The sequence below is a fragment of the Ziziphus jujuba genome, chromosome 8 (assembly GCF_031755915.1).
Source record: "Ziziphus jujuba cultivar Dongzao chromosome 8, ASM3175591v1".
NCBI classification, from domain to species: domain Eukaryota; kingdom Viridiplantae; phylum Streptophyta; class Magnoliopsida; order Rosales; family Rhamnaceae; genus Ziziphus; species Ziziphus jujuba.
This window is the reverse complement of record NC_083386.1, coordinates 9,458,156-9,481,638: the sequence shown is the minus strand read 5'-3', so window position 1 is coordinate 9,481,638 and position 23,483 is coordinate 9,458,156. Positions and strand designations below refer to the sequence as shown.

The 23,483-nt window shown below is 31.1% G+C and overlaps 3 protein-coding genes across 5 annotated transcripts; all 3 read left to right on the top strand.

Annotated features, from left to right (window-relative positions):
* Positions 1 to 433: 433 nt before the first annotated feature.
* On the top strand, positions 434 to 6,070 carry LOC107413072 (probable U3 small nucleolar RNA-associated protein 7). Its single transcript, XM_016020930.4, has 9 exons — positions 434 to 710; positions 1,271 to 1,357; positions 1,860 to 1,925; positions 2,011 to 2,100; positions 2,432 to 2,564; positions 2,998 to 3,116; positions 4,056 to 4,123; positions 4,287 to 4,335; positions 4,868 to 6,070. The coding sequence occupies exons 2-9, from the start codon at positions 1,301 to 1,303 to the stop codon at positions 5,900 to 5,902; spliced, it is 1,617 nt and encodes a 538-aa protein (XP_015876416.2). The 5' UTR covers positions 434 to 710; positions 1,271 to 1,300; the 3' UTR covers positions 5,903 to 6,070.
* A 2,397-nt stretch (positions 6,071 to 8,467) lies between these two features.
* On the top strand, positions 8,468 to 13,657 carry LOC107413068 (uncharacterized). The gene is made up of 10 exons (XM_048470420.2): positions 8,468 to 8,624; positions 9,948 to 10,934; positions 11,495 to 11,579; positions 11,676 to 11,771; positions 11,881 to 12,033; positions 12,124 to 12,231; positions 12,353 to 12,472; positions 12,785 to 12,910; positions 13,035 to 13,118; positions 13,227 to 13,657. Exons 2-10 carry the CDS (start codon positions 9,967 to 9,969, stop codon positions 13,350 to 13,352), a joined length of 1,866 nt encoding a protein of 621 aa, XP_048326377.2. The 5' UTR covers positions 8,468 to 8,624; positions 9,948 to 9,966; the 3' UTR covers positions 13,353 to 13,657.
* Positions 13,658 to 14,659: 1,002 nt separating this feature from the next.
* LOC107413077 (probable phytol kinase 1, chloroplastic) lies at positions 14,660 to 17,010 on the top strand. 3 transcript variants are annotated; one of them, XM_048469404.2, is made up of 6 exons: positions 14,660 to 15,102; positions 15,633 to 15,689; positions 15,890 to 16,026; positions 16,150 to 16,265; positions 16,358 to 16,472; positions 16,592 to 17,010. In XM_048469404.2, the coding sequence occupies exons 1-6, from the start codon at positions 14,770 to 14,772 to the stop codon at positions 16,776 to 16,778; spliced, it is 945 nt and encodes a 314-aa protein (XP_048325361.2). In that variant the 5' UTR covers positions 14,660 to 14,769; the 3' UTR covers positions 16,779 to 17,010. The 3 variants fall into 3 exon arrangements, with proteins under 3 accessions (XP_048325361.2, XP_048325360.2, XP_015876423.3); XM_048469403.2 differs by having other exon boundaries at positions 14,663 to 15,102; positions 15,622 to 15,689; positions 15,895 to 16,026; XM_016020937.4 differs by lacking the exon at positions 15,633 to 15,689 and having other exon boundaries at positions 14,663 to 15,102.
* Positions 17,011 to 23,483: the final 6,473 nt, after the last annotated feature.

Genomic DNA, 23,483 nt, shown 5'->3' with positions numbered 1-23,483 from the left:
TTGGAGTAGAAGAAATTATATGTAGGACAATTTGGTTCCAACTTCCAAAATATAAAGTTTTTGAGGGAACTCAATAGTTATTTCAAACCAGTAAGTAAAATCCCATTTGAAACCTTGATGCATTTTCCTCTTCCTCCATTGATAGCTTGTCTCTGTTGATTTCCTTTAAAATTGAAAAAAATAGTTGAGATTTAAAAATAAATATAGATAAATATTTTAAAAAAATTAAGCAGAAGATCCTGATAGTCTATATTTTATTCTTTTAAAAAATGTATTATAAATTATAATCATGATAAAATAATAATAATAATAATAATAAATATAAGTGTAATTCAAAACCTTGGCACATCAGCCAAAATTGGCCACGTCATTCAAAATGTCACAAATGAGCTAATCCCCAAAATTTGTCTAAACCCTATTTTGACCCCCCCAAAAAAAAAAAAAAAAAAAAAGAATTGTCTAAACCCTTTCCCTCGAATCTCAACACCCACCAAAACCTCGTGTAAGAAGCAAAGCCGTTCAGCGTCGAGAAAATCTCCCCCACCCTCCTACATCGCCGGCGGCAGCAGCCCACTTCTATCTCCGGTGGGTGAGCGTCTTCACACCAACTTCTCCATATCTGGTGGCGAGCTGCAGCTCGGGGGTGTTGGCGGCGCGGTTCTTTGTCTCCGTTCATCACTCTCCTCCAACTTCAATCTCTCACGAACAATGTATTGTCCTTTTTCCTTTCGGGGATTTTTCTGATCTTTGTCTCTTTGCCCAACTCTCATGAGTTTCCGAATTAATGCTTTGTTCATTTTTATTATTTTTTTCCTCTTTGTATTTTCTGGGTTTAGCTTTCTGAGACAATGCTTGGTACCTTTAATTTTTCTTTTCTCTGTATGTTATGGGTTTATGGGTCTGGCGTTCTATTTTAGGCCAAATTTGATATGGGTCTTTGAGGATTTCTAGATTTTGTTGTAAATATTTGGAATGGGTTTTGGTATTACCTCTCTGTCTTTATATTTTAGTGAATATTCAATGACTTTATATATACATTATAATAAAGGGTAATGGATTGAACAATGAAATTCAATGTGGAATTTTTATTTTTTTTTTCCTCGTGGCAAATGTATGAGTTGTTTTTCTAATCTGGAATTTTTGAATTTCTATTTTGTTGGCATTGAATAAGGGAAAATCTTTCTTTGATAGTTTATACTTATGGTAGCTGGGTTTTATATATTTATGATAATTTTTCTGAGCATTCTGAATTTTTCTGAGCATTCTGCAGTGTAAGAAGACAGAAGTTATAGCAGCCAAGATGGGTGTGAAACGGGAAAGCGTAACTCCTGCATCAATAGTGCCTCCAGTTGATCAGGTATGTTGTCAATATACTATTTTATAGAAAACCCAATTACACGAATTCCATTTTTACACCAGGTGGCTATGTTAAATCAGGTATTTTTTTAACCTTTTGCTTTCATCTGTTGTTTTTTTTTTTTTTTTTTTTTTTAATTTTTTTTTTTTAAATAATCTCAACCTTTGTTATCCATAAATGGGTAGGATTGAAATTTCAAACTGTTAACACCTTGAACTTTGGTTTCTAGCTAATATTGAAACCATTACTAGACTATTCAGGTTGATGCATCTTTAATATCTCTGAAGATTGTTAGTAGCTTGTTTGCCAAGTCGGAATATTTGTAGTTCTTTGGGGCGGTCTTAATATCGTATGATGTTTTGTGTAATGAACATTGATTCTGAATTTCATGTGGGTTTGCAAGATGAATTCCTATATCTGACTGTAACTTGAAATCTATAAATAAGCTCTTATTTGCTCACTCTACTTATTCAATTTTTTTTTTTCCCAAAAATTATTGCAGGAGATCTCTGATGAGTTAGAAGTTAAAGTGAAGAAGTATCTTAGAGGAGAAGGCACTAATTTGGAGGTACGAAGGGAATGGTAGGTTTGAGTGTTCATGAGATCATTACTTGGTTAGTTTCTGACTTTATTATGAAAAATCATATTTTCAGGTCTTGCAAGATAAGAAACTGAAGGGCCAACTTGCTATTAGAGAAGAATTGTATGGAAAATCAGCAAAAGCTGCCGCAAAGGCTGAGAAGGTAAATTCTCGTTTAATGTAATTTAGTTAATGACATTAGAAGACCCAAAAAATTAAAAAATAAAATAAAATAAAATAAAAAATGAAGAAATCTTCAAACTGAATTTAATTTATAGTTATGTGTATTCTCAGTTGTATAAGTTCAACGGGAATTTGCTTCATGCTCTAAAGTTTTTCTCTTTCTCTTTTCTCTTTTATCTTTCTTATGATAGTTAAGTTTTTATTTATTCAAGATCTTCTCCATGATGGTTTTTTTCAAGTCTGCTATATATGATGCTACAAATTAATTACATTATAGTTTTTATTAATCCATTTCCATCTTTTATAATCAGTGGCTTATGCCAAGTGAAGGAGGTTATTTGGAGGCAGAAGGTATCGAGAAGACATGGACGATCAAACAGGAAGCACTTGCTCGTGAAGTAGATGTCTTAAGCACTAGGAGTCAGTATGATATTGTTTTACCAGGTTAATAACTGCTTTATTATTGCTTTCCAATTATTTTTAGACAAATAATTGTTTATGTCTGTCTCTAGCTAATTTCATCTACAATACTTTATTTTAGGTGGTCAACCTCAAATAGTTGCATAGTTGTGTGCATTCTATCATGTTATATGTTTGTTACATTTCAATGCAGATTACTCTACCGTTCATGCAACTCTAATTCATTTTAAAGTCTCATGCTCTAATCTAATTTGCATGTTGTAGCTTTAACTTATTTTGAAATACCAAATACCGTTACGTTGTTAATTAAAAATAAGGCTTAAACTTTGCATGGTTTCTATCTGTGAATGCTTTATGTTCAATGATCTGTCTCATTCTATGTTATACAGTTTATTATCTAGCAGTTGTTTGTTTCTGGTTGTCTAATTTTCTTTATCTATTTATTTCTCTATTACAGATCTTGGTCCATACAGAATGGATTTTACTCCAAGTGGTAGATACATGGCTGTTGGTGGACAGAAAGGCCATCTAGCCATTATGGACATGAGGAATATGAACCTAATCAAAGAGTTTCAGGTATGCAGTCTTCCCAAGTCTAGCTGTTTCGTGAGGAGATTTGAGTAGTGTAGCATGATATGTGAATCAATTGTTCACTTTGTTATAATTTAACAAAATTATCGATCGATAGTGTTGCAATGTTGATAGTCTCTAATCAATGGATTAACGGTAAATGGATCAAACACTATTAAAAGGTGATCATTTCTCTCCTAGGATACTTGCAAATTATTTTCCCTGTTTTAGCATCTCAAGTCTTCTGCTGGACTAGTGCCGCTGCAGTCCATCTAACTATTGGATCTTGCTAGTCGATGTTTTAGAAAGCTAGAGGTGTTTTGCCAAATTGTGATGAAGTGTAAGCCTTGAGGTGGAACAAGATGCAATCATCAAATTAAATGAAAGAAGGAAGAGTAAACCAAAACAAATAAAGAACTACTGAAACATTGCAAAAATGTGGAATAGTTAATAATATAGAAACGATAAAATATATTATGTTAACGTAGTGCAAAAATAATATTTTTCCTATTTGTATAATTGAAGTTGACATTGAAACAGACATGTTGAGAGTGGTCCACCCCTTACGACAAGTAATCTGTTGGAGTGCACCCCTGAAAGACATAAATTTTATGTGGTGAATAGTTAGCTTTGCACCACAAGGTCATTTGTTAAAAGATATTCTTTTTTCTAGTTATCTTAAATTTCTCTTTTCCATACGGGGGACTATTAGAAAAATATGGTTGACTTGTTTTGTACGGTTTTGATAATGGTTGTCACCATCTTGGAAGACACTTAATTGTGAAAATCTCAGTGTCTTTTAGATGTTGTCTTTTGTCTTTTACGTGGTAACACTTAAAAATCTACTCCTTTTTGTCTTTAATTCCTTTCCATTGAAATGCTTGTTGAATTCAACTTTGGGGTTTGGTTGGAAAGTTTGCAGTAAATTACTAATTTTTCTTTCAGGTTAGAGAAACAGTACGTGACGTGGTGTTCTTGCACAATGAATTGTTCTTTGCTGCAGCCCAGAAAAAGTACAGAACTCTCTGCTCCATATAATATAAGTTGTTTTCTAATTAGGATAAATATGAGATGTGCATTTTTTTCCTTAACACTCAGGATAATTAAATATTTTTAGGTACTTTATTGTGCGGTTATATTTTACTAATTTAGCCTGACAAATTTAAATTATGGCAGGTATCCATACATCTATAACAGGGATGGCACAGAACTTCACTGCTTAAAGGTTAGTATACTGTTATTATAGAATTGTATTTTGTCTGTGGTTAAGAAAGTTTATACTGATATATTTAAGCAAGTCTTATTTTCTTGTCATGTCTGTGTGGATTGAGGTTCAAGTGCATTGGTTCCATATATAATGCTGGTCATGGGAACAGTTAGTACAGGATAAGTAATTAGATATACAAATGCTTCTGTCAAAATCATTAGCTGAAGTGTGATTTTGTAGTAGCTAATAGAAACCCTGACTATATGACACTCCCAAATTCCCATAGTTTAGTTAATTTGCTTGAACAGGTCAAATGAGGTCAATAGGGCCAGAGGATCGATTCACTGTGACAGATAATAGGCCATATTTTGCTTTAGGCTTTCAGTTCCTGAGCTAAATCTGGGGATGATAGTGTGGTTTGGTCTAAAGAGGAGCTACTTGGAGCTCATATCTGACAACTGGAAAAAGTTTCTGAGTGTTTGTGATTTTGTTCTAATTGTACTTTAAAACACAGCTATATGGAACTCAATTACTTTGTTGTATGTTTTAGGAACATGGTGCAGTTTTAAGGCTTCAGTTTCTGAAAAACCACTTCCTTCTGGCATCCATAAACAAATTTGGGCAGCTTCATTATCAGGATGTTACTATGGGTGAGATGATAGGCAATTATAGGACGGGCATGGGTCGTACCAATGTGATGCAGGTGAATCCATTCAATGGGGTGGTTGCATTGGGTCATTCAGGTGGTACAGTTAGCATGTGGAAGCCTACAAGTGCTGCTCCTCTTCTCAAGATGCTGTGTCATCGTGGGCCCATCTCAGCATTGGCATTCCACCCTAATGGCCATATCATGGCGACAGCTGGGAAGGAGAAGAAAATTAAACTTTGGGACTTGAGAAAACTTGATTCTGAGCTTCAAGATATACATGGCCATGCGAACACCTTAGATTTCAGTCAGAAAGGTTTGCTAGCTCGCGGAACTGGATCATTTGTACAGATCCTCAGTGACTTCTCAAGTACTCAAAACTATAGCAGATATATGAGCCATTCAATGGCAAAAGGCTATCAGATAGGAAAAGTGTTGTTTCGACCCTACGAAGATGTTTTGTGCATAGGGCACTCAATGGGATGGTCTAGTATTCTTATTCCTGGTTCTGGAGAGCCAAACTTCGATTCATGGGTGGCAAACCCATTCGAAACATCTAAACAGCGGAGAGAGAAGGAAGTACACTCTCTTCTTGACAAGCTCCCACCTGAGACGATTATGTTGAATCCGACAAAGATTGGTACAGTGAAGCCAGCAAGGAAGAAAGAGAAGCCATCAAAGGAGGAAAGGGATGCAGAGATGGAAGCTGCAATCGAAGCTGTCAAGGGCACTGCCTTGAAGAAGAAAACCAAGGGGAGAAATCAACCAAGTAAAAGAGCAGTGAAGAGAAAAGAGATGGTTGCCAAAGCCAGAAGGCCTTTCTTGGAGCAACAGAAAAGTGAAGAGGAACAATTGGCTAGAAAGAAGCAGAAAATAAGTGAGGAAGTTCAATTACCGAAATCTTTGCAGCGGTTTGCTAGAAAAAAAGCATCAGCATGATTACTGTTTTTAGTCTACCTTTTTTTTTTCTTTTCTTTTTTTTTTTTTCTCTCTTTCTGTATAATTTATATTTATATTTTTCTTCCATTTTGTCCCCTCTTAGATGTATTCTAAAATTTTGTTTCCTTGGTTTAAAAAACAATTAAATTTCCTCTGTATTTGTTTCTTTATGTTAGATATAGTATTTTTTTTAAGGTATTCTATTTTATGAAAATTTACCCCTTGTTTTGGTAATATTGATGTTTTTGGTTTTACTGGTAGGCCAGTGAATCCTTACAAATGAAACAGCCACAATTGTCATGGATTTGTGTCGTGTCATTGTCCAGCAGAGAAAGTAAATTGATCAATAGTAAAAAAATTTCCTAATGAAAAGAGCTATTACTAATTAAATAAAATTAAACCAACCAGAGAAGCATATTACATATATAGACTACTACAGATGATCCCTGGGTCCACCTCTACTCGAACCTGTATACAACTGAGTTAGTTCAATTGAAGATGCATATTTTTCCTTTCAATTTTTCAAAGAATAGCTTTAATTCCTTGATTCCAATCCAGAAACAGCAAGAAAAGCTTCAATTGCTCCAATTCCAGTATGTGGGTGTACATCGCAGCTCGGAACTCTATTTGTGAAATCCTTGCCAAGAATTGCGTATCAAACTAAACAAGAATAGCGGGATCGAATTGTCAAAGTAATTTTTTTTAAAATAAAATAAAATAATTATTAATAAGCATTTTAAAATAATTGTATACTTTTATACATAATAAAGTAATAGTTTCAGTTTGTTGAAGAAGATAGAAACTCAAATTTTTATACAAATAATGGATCTCATTTTGAATTCAGTATTTGATGCCATGTTGACGTAATGCTTTCAAGGGTTAAAATTATATCAAATTATTGTCCTTAAATTATATCAAAATAATTCTAATTTTTCCTTTATATCTATCAAATTTGTATCAAATCATAATATTTTAATTAGAAAAGATTGTAACTATTATTTTTTTTATTTTAATTTTATAAAATGTATTTCAATAAAATTTATGATTAGAAAATAAAATTTTAAATTATTTACTCCTATAGAATATCAATTCTATACCTATATTTAATTTGTATATCAAATACATTCAAAGAAATATATTTTTTTATGAATATATTTTAAGAATATAATTAATTAATTGAAGTTAATATGGGGCTTTGAAATTTTTTAAAAAATATTGACGTTATAGAAAAATGGAAGGGATTCTTCTTTTACAAATTTTAATTCTAAAAATGGGGTTGTATTTCACTCAAAATCTAAATTATAAATTATGATTTCAATTTCCCTTTATTCTTGGTATGTAATTCAATCTGAAAAAGCCACCTTAATTCCATTATGATTTATTTCATTTTTTGGGGTTCGTGGTATTGGTATGTGATTCCCTTCTCTGGTTTCTTTTTTTCTCTGCCTTCTATCAACTTGCTATATTACTTGCCTTGAATTTTTAGGTAACATTATGTGGTCTTGTTGGGATCCCACCATCCAATGGTATTATAATCTCCATTGATACATGGGAAAACTGTTGCCACACTTAAGCACCAGGTAGTCATAGGTTTTATTAGGAAAATATTGGATTTGTGCCCTAGGTTTCAATCTATTTCTTTTGTTTGGATTCCAAGAAAATTTAATCAGTTAGTGCACTTTATTTCGCTCTGGGGTTTAACTAAACGATAATTTTGGTTTGATCTCTACTTTGCTGAGTTCAAACAAGTTTTTAGATATTATAATTCAGGATTGTGGTATTCTCACCACAACCTGACTCATTGGCAAGGTGAATCTTTGTGTATGTTTACCTTTTTTAGTTAATATAACTCCCTTTTTAAGTTTTTAAAAAAAAAAAAAAAAAAGCAACAGTGTAGGCATAGGCATACCAAATAACATAAAACAAGCTTTTGATGAATAATATAAACATTATATATATATATATATATATATATATTTATTTATTTATTAGCAATATATATAAATATACAGTTTTATTTTTTTTTTAAATCTAATTAGGAATTTTTTTACTTTAATAAGTAATGAATAATTATAAGACAAACCCTAGAGATTGTTTTTAGATTTGAATTTAAATAATAGTTATTATTTTATCCAATAATTAAATTTTGATACATAAAATATTCCAAATTTACTAAATCAAACAATTCTTAATAAAAAAAATTATATAATTTTTGGTGTAAATAGAACATAAATAAGAAACTTATAAATAAATAAAAAACTAAAGATCCTTCCAAAATTTTCAAAAATAGAAATGCATCTACGCAAAAATCCAAAATAGAAGAAGCGAAATTTATCTACTCTATATTGAACACACAATTTTAATATTGATTAATCAATTTCATCTAAATCTAATAAAATTTTAAAGGCAAAAAGATCGTGGCAAAGTAGGCTTTAATTTTCTTTTTTTTTTTTTTTTCTTTTGTTTTTTTGGGGGAAAAGTTTAAAGGTCTCAAAAAAGAATAAAAATATTTTAAAATAAAAATATCTAAAGTAATAGTTGAAGGGTTCTTTTGTAATTTTACCTAAACAAAAAATACAACATTAACAGTTTTAACAATTTCCGTTTGTTTATTATTAGTTAATAATTTTCGGCGATTCATCCCTATACGAAGAACCAGCTACTGATCGGCGGTTGAATCTCCGCCACCGAATCACCGCCGGCACTGTGTTTTTCCGACCTGGTAGAACCTCTTTTGTTTTGCCTCCTTTTTTATTTAATTTTTATTTAGCCTTTCAGTTCATTCACGTATCAAAAAAAATTTGTATTTTTATTATTATTATTTTTTTGTTTTTCTTCTCGAAATTTATAATCGTCAATGTCACAAATTGATGCATGTTCTGTAAATTAAATTTCTGGGGTGCAAATTCCCATGGATTTTAGTTGAAAATCCTAGAACAATCCTTGTTTTGTTAAGTAAATCTGCAAATTCCCATGGCTCTTAGTTGAAAATCTTGAAACAATCCGAGTTTTGTCGAGTAATTCTGTGTATGTTAGTTTTTTCTTGTTAAGGCTATCTGATTTGTTACTCTTCTAAAAGACACCCTTATCTTTAATTTATCTTCCCATTAAAAATTATAATATTATTTTGACAAATTTTATTTTTTTATTTTTTTTCCATACATTTTAATTTTATTGCTATCTTATTTTTTTTTTTCTGGGTATTTTCTGAACATACTCTCTTATTCTGGGTCTGTTTGCATTCATTTGGACTTATTTTTTCGGTTGAGCATTTAGCTAGTCACATTTTTCAACATCTAAACAGAGATCAATGGGAATTTGCTCTTGAAATATATATATGTAATGTATTTCAATAGTTACTTTGTTATGTTTTCTATTAGAGGAGTGGAATTGGGCATGTGATAGCATACATGACACCATTAATATGAATTAAAGATTTTTTTTTTAATTAAATTGATAAAATTAAACAAAGGGTCCTCAGATGAGTTTAATATTTCATTTTTCTTTTTTCCAAATTTATCCCTGGAAAAATATTTTAAAAGTAAATTTATATGTGCTTATGTGTATATCAGATAAACTCTTTCCAGTCCTAATCAGAATACAACAGATAAACTTATTAGATATTATAGCACAGCTGAATGTGCTAGGTGCATGGAACACATTGTTTTTAGAGGAGGCCTGTTCTGGTGTAATTTAAAGTTGAAAGTTTTCATTCAAGTTATCCTTTATTGTTTCTCCTTATTTTTATAATTTGAAGTTGATCAGCAGCAGTGGAGACTGGTGGTAGGAGGATTTGAGTTACATTTTGAATTATATGTTGGTCAAACTTTTGATACAAACTGAGTTTCCAATTCAATAGTACAATCCATGCATGGAAGCAATTCACGAGTTCACTTAGCTATGCGACATATGCAATTCAGAGTGCTAACTGTTAAGACTAATAAATTTTTTTTTTAATGAACTGTTAGAAATTAGTGATATTGTTTCATGAAATCAAACACTAATATATAAATTTTAAATTGCATTTTGGTGTATATAATTGCAGGGTATTTAGTAGTAGTAAGATGTTAGAACAGTTACTGATATTTACAAGAGGAGGATTAATCCTTTGGACATGCAAGGAACTTGGAAATGCTCTTAAGGGATCACCAATTGACACCTTGATCCGATCCTGTCTTTTAGAGGAACGATCAGGTGCTGCATCATACAACTATGATGCACCAGGAGCTGCATACACCCTCAAATGGACTTTCCATAATGAGCTAGGGCTTGTATTTGTTGCTGTGTATCAGCGGATCCTCCACCTCTTGTATGTGGATGAACTGCTTTCTATGGTGAAGTGTGAATTTTCAAAGATTTATGATCCTAAAAGGACAGTCTATGATGATTTTGATGAGACTTTTAGGCAACTTAGAAAGGAGGCTGAAGCTCGTGCTGTGGAGCTGAAGAAATCAAAGCAGGTGAGTAAGCCTGTATCTAACAGTAAGAAGCAAGGGCAGGTTCAAAAGACTGGAGTTGAGGGAGGAAATAGGAAAAAGAGTGAAGGCGGTTCAGCAAATGATGGTGAGGATTGTGATAGTAAAGGGGCCCCTAGATTGGAGAATGGTCTATCCAATGGTAATTATGTTAATACTAAAGAACATGATGTGAATGGTACCTTTAATGGTAAACACAATACAAGTTCCAATATTGGGGCTTTTGATGTAAATAAGCTACAGAAGCTTAGAAGTAAAGGTGGGAAGAAATCAGATACTGTAGTTAGCAAGGGCTCCAAAGCAGAGCCAAAGGAAAAGATAACAAAGAAGAATAGAGTTTGGGATGATTCACCTCCTGAGACAAAATTGGATTTTACAGATCCTGTGGGTGAGAATGGAGACAATAATATAGAGGTCGTTGCAGCAGATCAAGGAGAAAGCATGATGGACAAGGAAGAGAACTATAGCAGTGAAAGTGAGTCTGAAGATGAGGAGGAAGTGGGGAAGGATAGCACGCCAGCTAAGAAGAAAGGGTGGTTCTCGTCAATGCTTCAAAAGTAAGTTGATGAATTTACTTTGTTGTATGTCTTTGACTTGGTTTGTAATAATACTGTGGTCAACTATTGATTCTTAATCATTTCATCTATGTTCCATAGAGCATGTGCATTTTATTTTTCATTTGAGCTAATGAAAAACAGTATCTTATGTTGTCTGTTAAATGAGAAAGATGATATTTTGTGGGAGTTCATAGATAAATGTCCTTATGCATGTAGCTTAGATCTGGAGTTTGAAGGTCATCTGGTCTATAATAACATGGTAGTAATAATAATAAAACACACACACACACACATATATACACATCTTTTTCCCTTCGTCAGAATAATGGTCAGCCCAAGTATTTAGTGGATAAATCTTGCATCTCTACTTTTGGGCTCCAAACTTTGAGAATTTATTTGTTGAACCAGGGTATCAAATCATTTTCCAACTTCTCATTAAACGGCTTACATTTTGATTTTGGTTTTTAGATAAGTACCTGAGATAGATTGTCGGCATCTTTTTAATGCACCTATTTCTTCTTCTTCTTCTTCTTCTTCTTTAATTTTTTTTTCCTGTCCAGTATTGCAGGCAAGGCAAATTTGGAGAAGTCAGATTTGGAACCTGCTTTAAAAGCTCTGAAGGATAGGCTTATGACCAAGAATGTGGTATGTTCCTCTCTTTGCCTTTTTTTGACATAGATTTTATCAGCAGTATCAGTTTATCGGGATAGCTAATCAAAGCTGTGTGGTGGCATTTAATAGGCTGAGGAAATAGCTGAGAAGCTTTGTGAATCAGTTGCAGTAAGTCTTGAAGGTAAAAAGTTAGCCTCATTCACAAGGATATCTTCAACTGTGCAGGTTTGTAAATTTGATTCCCTTTATCCTCTAATTGCTGATCTTACTCGTTATTTGAAAAATATATCTGTTGTTTTATTATCAAGACTGATAGGCACGTAAATTACTGCAGGCAGCAATGGAAGAAGCTCTTGTTCGTATTTTAACTCCTAGGCGCTCTATCGATATACTGAGGGATGTGCATGCTGCCAAGGAACAAAGGAAACCATATGTTGTTGTTTTTGTTGGTGTTAATGGAGTTGGAAAATCTACCAACTTAGCAAAGGTTAAGCTACAACTTTGCTGCATGCTAGGAGATTATAATCAAAAGGCATGCATTTTAACCAGTTTGTTATTTGAAAATGTCATTCTGCAGGTTGCTTATTGGCTAATACAGCATAATATCAATGTGATGATGGCAGCCTGTGATACATTCCGATCAGGAGCTGTTGAACAGCTGCGAACTCATGCACGTAGACTTAAGGTATACTGCTATAGGTTTGTTGTTCTCTTCTTTTGGAGATGCTAATGGTTAAATAAATAAGATTTTCATTGTCTGGAATCTGGATAGTGACAATTAACGTGCTGCCAATTTCCACTGTCAGATTCCTATATTTGAAAAGGGCTATGAGAAAGATCCTGCAATTGTGGCAAAGGAAGCCATTCAAGAAGCCACACGCAATGGTTCTGATGTGGTTCTTGTTGATACAGCTGGTAGAATGCAGGTGCAATGCTACATATCATACCATCTAATCGATAAACGTTTTTAGCACATGATTTTTGTTTTTGTTTCTTCTAATTGCAACCATTGTTCAAATTTTCTTTTTTCTCAAATAGCAAATGAAGTACTTTAATGTGTGAACTATTCAAGTGCATAAGTGGATTGTATGGGTGGGATACAGGAAAGAGGCCCACAACCAAATGGATCTGCTAAATAATAACAATACTTTATTATTTGCTCTAAAAGATTTGTACGGCTTCTTTAAAATATTTTGTAATGCTTTGTTTTTATGATGTATTTATCATATGCATTTCAGGACAATGAACCATTAATGAGGGCACTTTCAAAGCTTATCTACCTCAACAATCCTGATCTGGTCTTGTTTGTTGGAGAGGCACTGGTTGGGAATGATGCTGTTGATCAGCTTACAAAGTTTAATCAGGTTGAGTTTCATATGGATGGTTTTTTCCTATTGTTGTCCAAATTCTCTTATTTTATCAAAAGTTTATTTATATTTAATTACTCTGTTACATAAACATTTTTTTTTTTTAATCTGTTCTTTTCAGAAATTAGCCGATCTTTCAACTTCACCTAACCCAAGATTGATAGACGGGATATTGCTCACTAAGTTTGATACCATTGATGATAAGGTAGACAATCTCCTCTTGCGCTAGCATTTTGTTTCAGTTTGGTTTGATGTGTTTCCACCCCATGTGGTACTTACATTTGGTGTCATGACTGAATTTGATTTTGTAAAGGTTGGAGCTGCACTGTCGATGGTCTACATATCTGGAGCTCCGGTCATGTTCGTTGGCTGCGGGCAGTCATACACAGATCTCAAAAAGCTGAATGTGAAATCAATAGTGAAGACACTCCTCAAATGAGTCTCCTACTATCCTATATATGTTTCACTGTTATTGACCGTGTTGTCTGCGTAGCACTGTATTGTCTCCTTTGACCTTGCTACTCTGTCTTCTGGAGGTGAATCAGCCCTTGCGGCTGTAATTTTATGTTGGATTTGGAATATTAGTGGGTTTTGTTTTTATTTTTATTTTTATTTTTATTTTTGTGTGTGTTCTCTTCAATTTAAACCGAGCAACGATGGCTTGCAGTGTCTAAATTAATCTTGTTTTCAAGATAACACATATGGCAATAATGAACTTTCAATCTTGGATCTCTCCTCCCAATATATCATAGAATTTTGCTATTTATAACTATTACAAACAATTACTTTAATTTTAATTGAAACATTTAATTATATTATTTTTGTTTAAAAATTTTATATGTAAATTTTTTATTGATAAACAATCAAACGTTAATGCCATTTGATATATAAATTTCGTTAATGATCATTTTTAAATAATGAGAAAAATAAGTTTTTTATATCATCTCAAAAAAAAAAAAAAAAAAAAAAAAAAAAAAAAAAAGGTCTACGAAAGTCATTTATTATTTTAAAATTATTTGTATTTTTTAAGATAACTCTGATGGTAATGATTTTTGATATTAACTTCCAATTCTACTTCTCCTCACAATATATAATATGTCAAAAGAAAATAATAATAATAATAATGGCCAAACAAGCTATTTATAATTAAACATCAATTATTACTTTATAAAGTATATATATTTTATTTTGACGTAGCATTGCACACTTTAATTGTGTAGTGGATGTATACAAGTTTTTGATATTTAGACCGTCACACTATCAAATAATTTATCATTTTTTTTATTTTAGTTTTTTGAAATAGTATCATAGTTTATCATTAACTTTGTATAAATTTTGAAGGGTGATCCTCACACTTTGAATAACAAAGCAAGAACACTTCTCCTTTTTTTATTATTTTTTATTTTTTATCCCATTAGTAATAAACTAGTAATATTTATTTTTCATATTTAATTTTTTATAAAAATAAATATTTTGAATATATACATCATCCTTGTCTTTTCAATGACATTTTTCAAACGTAATCCTATATGCACATAAATGGCTGCCGTATATTCCTAAATATATGTTACAAAGACGGCATGGTAAAAAATAATAATAAGTTAAAAAAAAAAATCACTGCGTGCGTGAAATACGAGGTGACAAAACGAGACAAAAATAAAAAATAAATAAATAAATAAATCCAAAAAAAGAAAACAGAGCTCCCATAGATTTGTGAGAGCGACAACAATATATTGCAGTACTTGTTTTTCGATTTTTGAATTTTCCCATATGAGACACATGCAGTACTGTGCTCAGTAACAAAAAAAAAAAAAACCCAACATTTCTTCTCAAACATCATCGTCATCATCGTCATCATGATCCACTTATCCTTCACCCCTCACCACCTTCCCACCTTCGCTATCCTACGCCCACCCCTCCGTCTCACTGCCACTGCCAGTAATACCACCGCTACTATTAACATCCTCCATTCTTTCCCTTCTTCTTCCCGTCTCCATTTCCTCTATCCTCCGCCGTGTCGTCCTCTACGCACCCCACTTTCCTCCTTCGCTCCTCCTACCTGCGCCGCCCTACGTGCCTCCGCCGGTGATGTTCTCCACGATGCCGGAGCTACGGCGCTTGTACTCGCCGGCGCGTACGTTCTCGTCTTCGCCTTTAATAATCTCACTCAGCGGAATCTCATTCACCAGGTCTATCACTCTTTCTCTTCTTCTTTTTTTTTTTTTTTTTTTTTTTTGGGGAAACAAAAAAAATTAGAGAAACAATTTTTGAAACGTTTGACTAGGGAAACTTGTTGGTACAGCGAGAAGTTTTGTCAGATTGGAAAGTGAGCTCCCTTTTTGGAGCTTTTATATAGGGAAAAGAAGAAGGGAAGTAACTAATATGCAGTTAGTGGTAGGGTGAGACTAAAAAGACTAAGAGCCTTGTTTTTAGTCAAATTGGGTCAAAAGGGAGTCAAACAAAATTGCGAATTTGGCGGTTTTTTTTTTTTTTTCTCTCTCTCTTTCAATTGAATTAATAAAAAAGTAAATCAATATATTGTTTTTTTTTGTCATGATGGATTTTTTTTATTTATTTTTAGAGAATTTTTTTCGTTGGTGTAGTTGTTTGATGACAGAATGAATGTAAAAAAATGCAGTAATTGGATATTTGGTATAGCTTGATTTGTGACAATTCGTGTTTACATTTGAAACTGATTGTGAGAGCAGAGTTTAAGCAGAAAACTGGTTCACATATTATCTGGGTTGCTTTTCTTGGTTTCCTGGCCAATTTTCAGGTACCCCACTTTGTGTTTTTATCTTCAAAAATCTTGATAGAATTTCTTTTTCTTTTTTCTTTTCTTTTTTGTTTTGAATTCAATTCCTTTTCCTTTTTTTTTTTTTTTTTTTTTTTTTTTTTGGGTTTTGTGTGTGTGTGCGCCAGTGTTTTGAGTTTGAGATTCCTTTAACTGCTTGAGCAAATATTTTTTGATGGTAGAATAGCAACTCAAACCAGGCTCGCTGCTTCGCTACGTTGGTACCTCTTGTAAATTGCTTAAGGCTTGTTGTACATGGATTTCAACTGGTTGATGATGATGGACTCATAAAATCTGTGACTCGTGAAGGAAATCCAAAGTATAATGTTCCCCCAATTTTTTTCACCATACGAATCTATGTCCAATTCAATTCCTTTGTGCTTGTTTGATAACAATTAGTACTGGTGGTTTGGATTCAATTGTTTGTCAATCTCACTTGCAGGGAGTTGCTTAGAGGTCCTCTATATTATGTCCTTATATTAATCATATGTGCTCTAGCATTTTGGCGAGAGTCACCGGTGGGAGTGATATCGTTGGCAATGATGTGTGGTGGCGATGGTAACACACATCTACCTCTTAACAAATTCTGCTTGATTTCTTTCTTCTTTCTACATTTTGCCTTTTTAAAATATGGTAGTTAATTTTTATAGGTATTGCTGATATAGTGGGTAGAAAATTCGGATCCAAAAAGATTCCTTACAATCCAAGTAAGAGTTGGGCTGGTAGCATTTCCATGTTTGTGTTTGGATTCTTGGTTTCCATTGGGTGAGTTTCAAACTATCATTGGGGGTTAACCAATATAAGTTATCCAAACATACCATTTTGTTACTCCATATCATCAATTGGCATATGGTTGACATGAAAATGTAATTTCAATTGTGTAGGATGCTATACTATTATTCAGCTTTGGGGTTTATGGTGTTGGATTGGCCATTGACAGTTCAAAGAGTTGCCCTGGTTTCAATGGTGGCAACATTTGTTGAGTCTCTTCCAATTACAAAGGTAATAGATGACAACATCTCTGTCCCATTAGCGAGCATGGTGACCGCATTTTTGAGTTTTGGTTATTAGCTTCTCTGAACTATATGGTTAAACAATTTTTTTTTTTTTTTTTCACCTTCAGTCTCTTTTAGCCATATAGTTGATATCTTTTGTTTTTGCGCTTTTTTTAAAAAAAAAATAAATAAATAAATAAGTAAATTTATGATTATTGAGGTTTTCCTTAAAGGCCTTGTAAACTAGACTTTTATTTATATGATGAAATGAATAAAGATGTCAAAATGTTTTAGACCTGTTTAAGAGACTCTGAGTTTCCCTCCTGATTTCGGCTTGTGAATTTATTTTGCAAAATGGTTTTATGTATAAAATTGTTCATGGAAGAAATTGTGGATTGAAAATTTTTTAAATTTCATGGAAATTTTTTTAAAAGAACAACAGTTAGTATGTTTTGAAATTTTTAAGCCATAGCTGAAGTTTTTATAATTTATCTAATTTAATCTAGGCATATTATAAGTAACTTATTTATTTTAATCATATATTACCGGAAAAATCAGAGTTTAAATTGTTGCAGGATTACATTTCTATGGAAATCGATTAATTTAGCAATATATAATACCTATGGCAACGTAGTATCTGACTTGTGATTCTCTATTAAATCTCTCCAAATATCAAATTTAAATGTAAATTATCCAAAAGTTTCATCAATACGCATTGAGTGGTTATAGATTGAAGGGTTGTTTTCCATGAAAATATTGTTTTGGATGGTTTTTATAAATGTCGACCCAAATTAAAGATATATGGGCCCACGTTGTGTATATTTTGTTGTATTGGGTATCCAAAATGTTATGGGGTGGCCGACAACTAAGTAAACCAACCAACCCGATCAACCCCATGAATTAATTCAAATTCAGCTTCTGTTTTTTCAATCATGTGATATGTTTGGTTCAGTTTAGGTCTCCTTTTTTTTTTCTTTTTTTTTCATGTGATATGTCTGGTTCAGTTAGAAATTTTAAAATATTAAATACGTCGGTTCGATTTGCAGTTTTTTTTTTTTTTTTTTTTTTTGGGTCATATACAATACTTTTCTCTACTCATTTAGATGTTTGAACCTATGATCTCTCAGTTTAGTTTGAAGATTGATATTTTTAACTAAATTAAATTCAAAACGAACCACTAACAAAATTTTTAAAAATTTAGTTACATATGCCTTTCTATTTATTATTGTTTTCATATATCATCATATAATAATATTTGTATTCTTAAATGTGATTAGGCTTTTGGAGGTTCCATTAAAATTTTTGGTTATAAGTTTGTTTAACATTTTGGATGCATGTAGTGAATTATTATTGGAGTGTTGCTATTTACACTCCATTTTTGTGTAAAATTACATAAAACCCTTTTTTATTTTTATGCTTCTCGCAAAATTTTAAATCAATTTTGTTCTTTTGTTTGATCTTTTTGAAGAAGAAGGATGTGATCTCCTCCTTAATGGCATAAAAAATTAAAAACCAGCTTGCCATAGATTCTCCAATAGTTCTTCCACTGTGTAGAAACATATTTTATGGTGTATTTTCCTTGAAACATGTACCATGGTTGTAGATCTGAAAAGTGCTAAATATATATATATATAAAATAAAAGCTGCAATCATAGAGTCTATGTTCATGGCGATCCATTTAGGATGAAGAAGTGCTAGTTGATCTCTTATTCCCTCATCCCCATTATTTTCCTTGCCAAAAACTCTATGATCTTAATATTTGCAAACATTTTTTCTCACCTCATCATCAATGTTCCACCCGAGTGGAAAAAGAATATATGCCTCAATATCAAATATCAAGTAGATATGATTTAATGATACTCCAGGAGTGATAAGATTGCTTGGTGACTACTGTGTTTTTACCAGCTGCTACTGTAATTATCGGAGATGTTAAAACCTATTAAAAATAATAATAATAATAAAATATTTAAAAAGAAAACAAAGAAAAGGGCCTTTGAATAGTTTTACACATATGCAGTGTAAAGAGAATACTAGATGGTGTAAATAGCGGCACCCAATGTAGTAATCAATCCAACTTCATTGGGCCTAACAACTTATGATTGCCTCTGATCTAAAACTTACCGGCCTGCATTTGGAATTGAACCGAAAACCAAACATATGAACTATAATCGCATTATTATTTTGTCGGGGGAAACTAGTCTCTACTTCAACACCTAAACAAATTTCCTCACAAATGTCAAAAAAAAATAAAAAATAAAAAACAAAAAATTCATTCAACAATAATGTTTTATAAAATTGTTTAATAAAACACTGATAGTTTCCTTTTTGTTGTTTTTACGTTTTACTTATTCCAATAAAATTAATAATGAAAAACTTTTCTTCTCATTTTTGCATCTCTATATATGAGAATTAGTACACATGAATGGCAAATAAAGATGAACTATGAATTAAAAAAGAAGAAGCATGAACTATATAAGAATTAAATTTAAAATTTTTCTTAATAAAGTAAATCTTTTATATAAGTTTTTTTTTTATTAATTAAAAAGAAGTCTACTAACAGAACTGATTGTAAAACCACAACTAGTCTTTAAACTATAAAATTAAATAATAATAAAAAACAAATAAAAAAAACAATAATGTTATTTACGCGATCGTCTCATTATTATGTATCGTTAAAGTATACTTTTGTCTTTATAATTGGTCCTTGCCTTCATCCACAAGTTTATGTATGAAATTCTTAGCCCCAGACGACATATATATATATATATATATACATGGTGAAATTGAAGATGCCGGCCCATTCAAAGATGAACACCAAAATATTCTCTCTCTCTTTTCTTTTTTTCTTTTTTTTTTCTTTCTTTCTTTTTTAAATTTTTGTGTGTTAGCACCAAATAACTTCTTCTGAAGCGACTTTGATACCCATAGCAGCAGTGGAGATATTCTTGAATAGTAGCATGATCTAATTTATAGTCTATTGTTCTTGAAAATTACAAATTTACGCTTAAGGATATATATAGAGATGCTTTCATATATAATTGATAATATTTTTAATTTATCTTTTTATCTGGATAAGAAAGATTCAAACTCAATGAATAAGCATTCATTTTGGTGGACCCCAACCATTTGTGAAGATTTGAAAACCACCAAATGTGAGGGGGGGAAAAAAAAAATTTTAATTGCTCTTCCCAAAGACATTCAAGATTTCAACATTAATAGACTTTTTTTTATTTGGGTAATACTTCAACATATATATGATTAACATACGAAATTGAGTTGAATTGTACCATTCGAAGTCTCAGCGATGGTTTCAAATTTGCACCAATCCAGTGTGCTCATCACTAAACAGACATGATTAAAAAAAATGTGCGGTGTTATTGAATAAGTTTTAAGGATTTTTTTTTTTTTTTTGGCTTTTTTTCTTTTTTAATAGAAATATAAGGATAAGTTGAAGTCGAGCCCATAGCTATGGCCCATGGTTGTATATGATTTGATCTGTTGTCATGCCAAACAAGGATTTATTTTAATTAAGTTGGAGTTGGTGTTGGTCTCTTCCATTTAAAAAATAATAAATAAATAAAAAGTAATTAAATAATAATAATAAATATAATAAAAATAAAAGCAAAGGTATGGTCGCTTTCTTTCATGATGTTTTAAGTATCAAAAAAACACTGCCAAACTGCTTTATACGTTCACTTTACTTGTGGGTTTTCTTTTTCAAAATATTTTATTAAAGATTCAGCCATACCCAAAATTTTTCTTCTTATTGGGTCAACCAAAATTGACCAACCACCTATACGGCTAATTTAATTATAATTGGTATCACTTTGGACCAAGACGTGTCATATGTATCATATTAAAATGAGACACATGGTAATAATACAAAACCTTTTTCACCATTTTTTTTAAATGTAAATATAAATAATATACTAACTAAATCTACTTCTTCTAACACTTATATATGGAATTTATCACAAGTATGCTTAACCAACCTCGTATATTTAGAAAATTACCATAGCACTCTCCGTTTGGAAAAATCGTTACTCAGTACTCATGGAGTAAATCAGACAAAAGTTATTTTTTCTTTTAAAGCTGCCAAACAAGTTATTTTTTTAATTTTTTTTTTCCAGTAGTTTTATATATTTAAATATATTTTAAATTTGAAAAAGGTATGGAAAAATATTTATAAATAAACATTCATTGTATGGTAATCAAATGATCATGTTCGAACAAACATTTACAAAAGGGATCTGTTAGCCTCTAAATCATATTTTTCTTTTTTTATAAAAAAAAATATTCAAGTAAATATCTTAATTACATGGACTTTAAAATAGTTAGATTTGCTACATTTTTTCTATGTTATTATTTCTTAAAACCACAATTTAGAAAACAAATCAATGCTTGATTATGTAATGGTGCCCCAAAAAAATTTTGGAAGTCCGCCATTGATATCATATATATATATATATATATATTGTTCAATATTTTTTTGATCAAGATTACAATAATTTTTAATTTAAGAGAGAGGCAGACCCATAATTTCAAAGTTGTGAATGTAAGGGACATTGCCAACCTCATTTATTTATTTTTTATTTTCTGGGGAGTTCTAATTGGTGTAGATAGAATCAAACTCCAGATTTCAATTTTATATTGTTTATTCTTTTAGATAAATACTATTTCTTGGCCCTTAAGTTTAGCGATTAATGTCACAGAAAGTTGCTATTCTAAAGTGATGGATTTAGCATCATCCTTTTGATTCCGCTTTGCCCAAAACTATCACTCATTTTTTTTTTATGTGCAATTTTTTTTTCCCATTTAAGAACAATAAAGTATATGATATACATCCCCATAAAATGGATGATAAGATTCCACTTACAAATAAATATATTTTATTTTTATTTTTTCCCGTAATTTGGATAAATACCAAAAGCAAATCAAGACCTAATGTAGAAAAAAAAGGTTTAGTTAAGAGAAGAAGAATAATAATAATTTCTGAATATTCTAGTAAAATTACAGATCATGGACACCTCACATTCTTATGCATAACCATCTATCCAGTTCAATACTGGGTATACTGTTTTAAAGGTATCTTTAACTTTACGAGTGAAATATTTGTTCATAACATTTCAAGGCAAATACGAGCACATGAAAACAAATGCACGTATAAATTCATCTGGATAAAAAAATTTGTCTATAATTTTGCATAAGAAAAAATTTTCATATATATATATATATATATATATATGTATGTATATAAGAAAATATTTATCCCCTAACAATTAGGGATAAAAATGTTTTGATAAGAAAATACTATATATATATATATATATACATGTCCAACATGTTTGGGCTTAATTCTTCTTATTTTGCTCATTTTAAATTATTTATGGGTAATTATTATTATTATTATTTTTTTATTGTTTTTTCGCTTTAAGGAGGAAGCTTTCTGTCCACCTACGTTATAGCCAGCCAAGTGGTCCGCATTAGCTAGCCAAGTGGTCCGCATTAGGACAGCTGCTTATCTATGTTGTTAATGGAAGAAGTTTCTTTAACTAGTTTTGGCATTATGGAATCCAATCAACGAGACCAAAAATTAACTTTATAGTTTTGTCTTCTTCTAATCATCATAATGATTTCCCCATTTATTCTAGTATTTCAAATTTCAAATTTTTATCTTACCTGCCTTACCGACAAAGCCAATTATCACTTGATAATCTTATAATTTGATATATATATATATATATAGTTGATTTATAATGCAGACAGTTTTAATGTGAATCACAGTATTGGTGGTGATTTTTTATAATATTGGTGACAATTTTTTAAAAAACCGTCGTTAATACTATGAAAAACCGTTACTAATACTGCGATCTTCATGCGAACCGTTCTCACCATAGAATTTTCGTATATATATATATATATATACACGATCAAGTTTACATAATCAATCTCATTGGACAAATATGAGTTTTTAATATAAAATTTTTCTTTATTATTTTTGGATCAAATTAAATATTAAAATTTCAAATTTCAAATGATAAAATATATATTTAATAACATATCCTATTTAAAATAAAAATGAAATCTATTCGAATCCAATAATTTGAACCTAGTTACATATAGTGTATATAAAACAGTATTTAAAAAATATGTAAACTGATTTTCTTCTCACTTTAAAACCTAATTTACACCGAATGTTTTTTAATGGTTTTTTCATACAACATTGACTTTGAAACCTAACATCAACTCGAATAAACATAGCTTTACAAAATAAAAAAGTATTTTTTTTTTGGTTTTTTGGTTATCAAAATAAAGAAGTCCACCAAAGCAGTTTTGCTATTAACGCATCATAATAACCTATCAACTAAATTATTTATCATCATTTTTATCAAATATGCGACAAAATAATATCTTATTAATTTATTAGAGAAAAAACTAATATAATAAAGATAATGATTAAATTAACCATTAATATGATACAGTGAAACGGATATAATTTTGTGAAAATGGATTAATTATTGATTGGTGAATGACACCCATCCTGCAACTCTTGCATAAGCATAATATATATATATATACACATGGTGTTTTTACGGTGTAGATCGTTTACATGCAGATCTACACTAAAGTCGAATTTATTTTTAAAAAAGTATCGATTTTGCTGGATTTTTTTTTTTTTTAAAAGCATCAGTTTGTTTTTATGCGTATCCTTATACAGATGGTCCATATTATAGAATTACTCTATATATATATATATATATATCCTGCAAATATTGACATA

What these genes read in the sequence shown, in the direction of transcription:
- LOC107413072 (XM_016020930.4), top strand. Translation starts at nt 1,301, where the DNA reads ATGGGTGTGAAACGGGAAAGCGTAACTCCTGCATCAATAGTGCCTCCA. An exon ending in TAGTGCCTCCAGTTGATCAG is followed by an intron (nt 1,358 to 1,859) that starts GTATGTTGTCAA and finishes AAATTATTGCAG; the next exon opens with GAGATCTCTGATGAGTTAGA. An exon ending in GAGAAGGCACTAATTTGGAG is followed by an intron (nt 1,926 to 2,010) that starts GTACGAAGGGAA and finishes TCATATTTTCAG; the next exon opens with GTCTTGCAAGATAAGAAACT.
- LOC107413068 (XM_048470420.2), top strand. Translation starts at nt 9,967, where the DNA reads ATGTTAGAACAGTTACTGATATTTACAAGAGGAGGATTAATCCTTTGG. An exon ending in AGCTTACAAAGTTTAATCAG is followed by an intron (nt 12,911 to 13,034) that starts GTTGAGTTTCAT and finishes TGTTCTTTTCAG; the next exon opens with AAATTAGCCGATCTTTCAAC. An exon ending in TTGATACCATTGATGATAAG is followed by an intron (nt 13,119 to 13,226) that starts GTAGACAATCTC and finishes GATTTTGTAAAG; the next exon opens with GTTGGAGCTGCACTGTCGAT.
- LOC107413077 (XM_048469403.2), top strand. Translation starts at nt 14,770, where the DNA reads ATGATCCACTTATCCTTCACCCCTCACCACCTTCCCACCTTCGCTATC. An exon ending in GTTTCCTGGCCAATTTTCAG is followed by an intron (nt 15,690 to 15,894) that starts GTACCCCACTTT and finishes ATGGTAGAATAG; the next exon opens with CAACTCAAACCAGGCTCGCT. An exon ending in AATGATGTGTGGTGGCGATG is followed by an intron (nt 16,266 to 16,357) that starts GTAACACACATC and finishes TAATTTTTATAG; the next exon opens with GTATTGCTGATATAGTGGGT.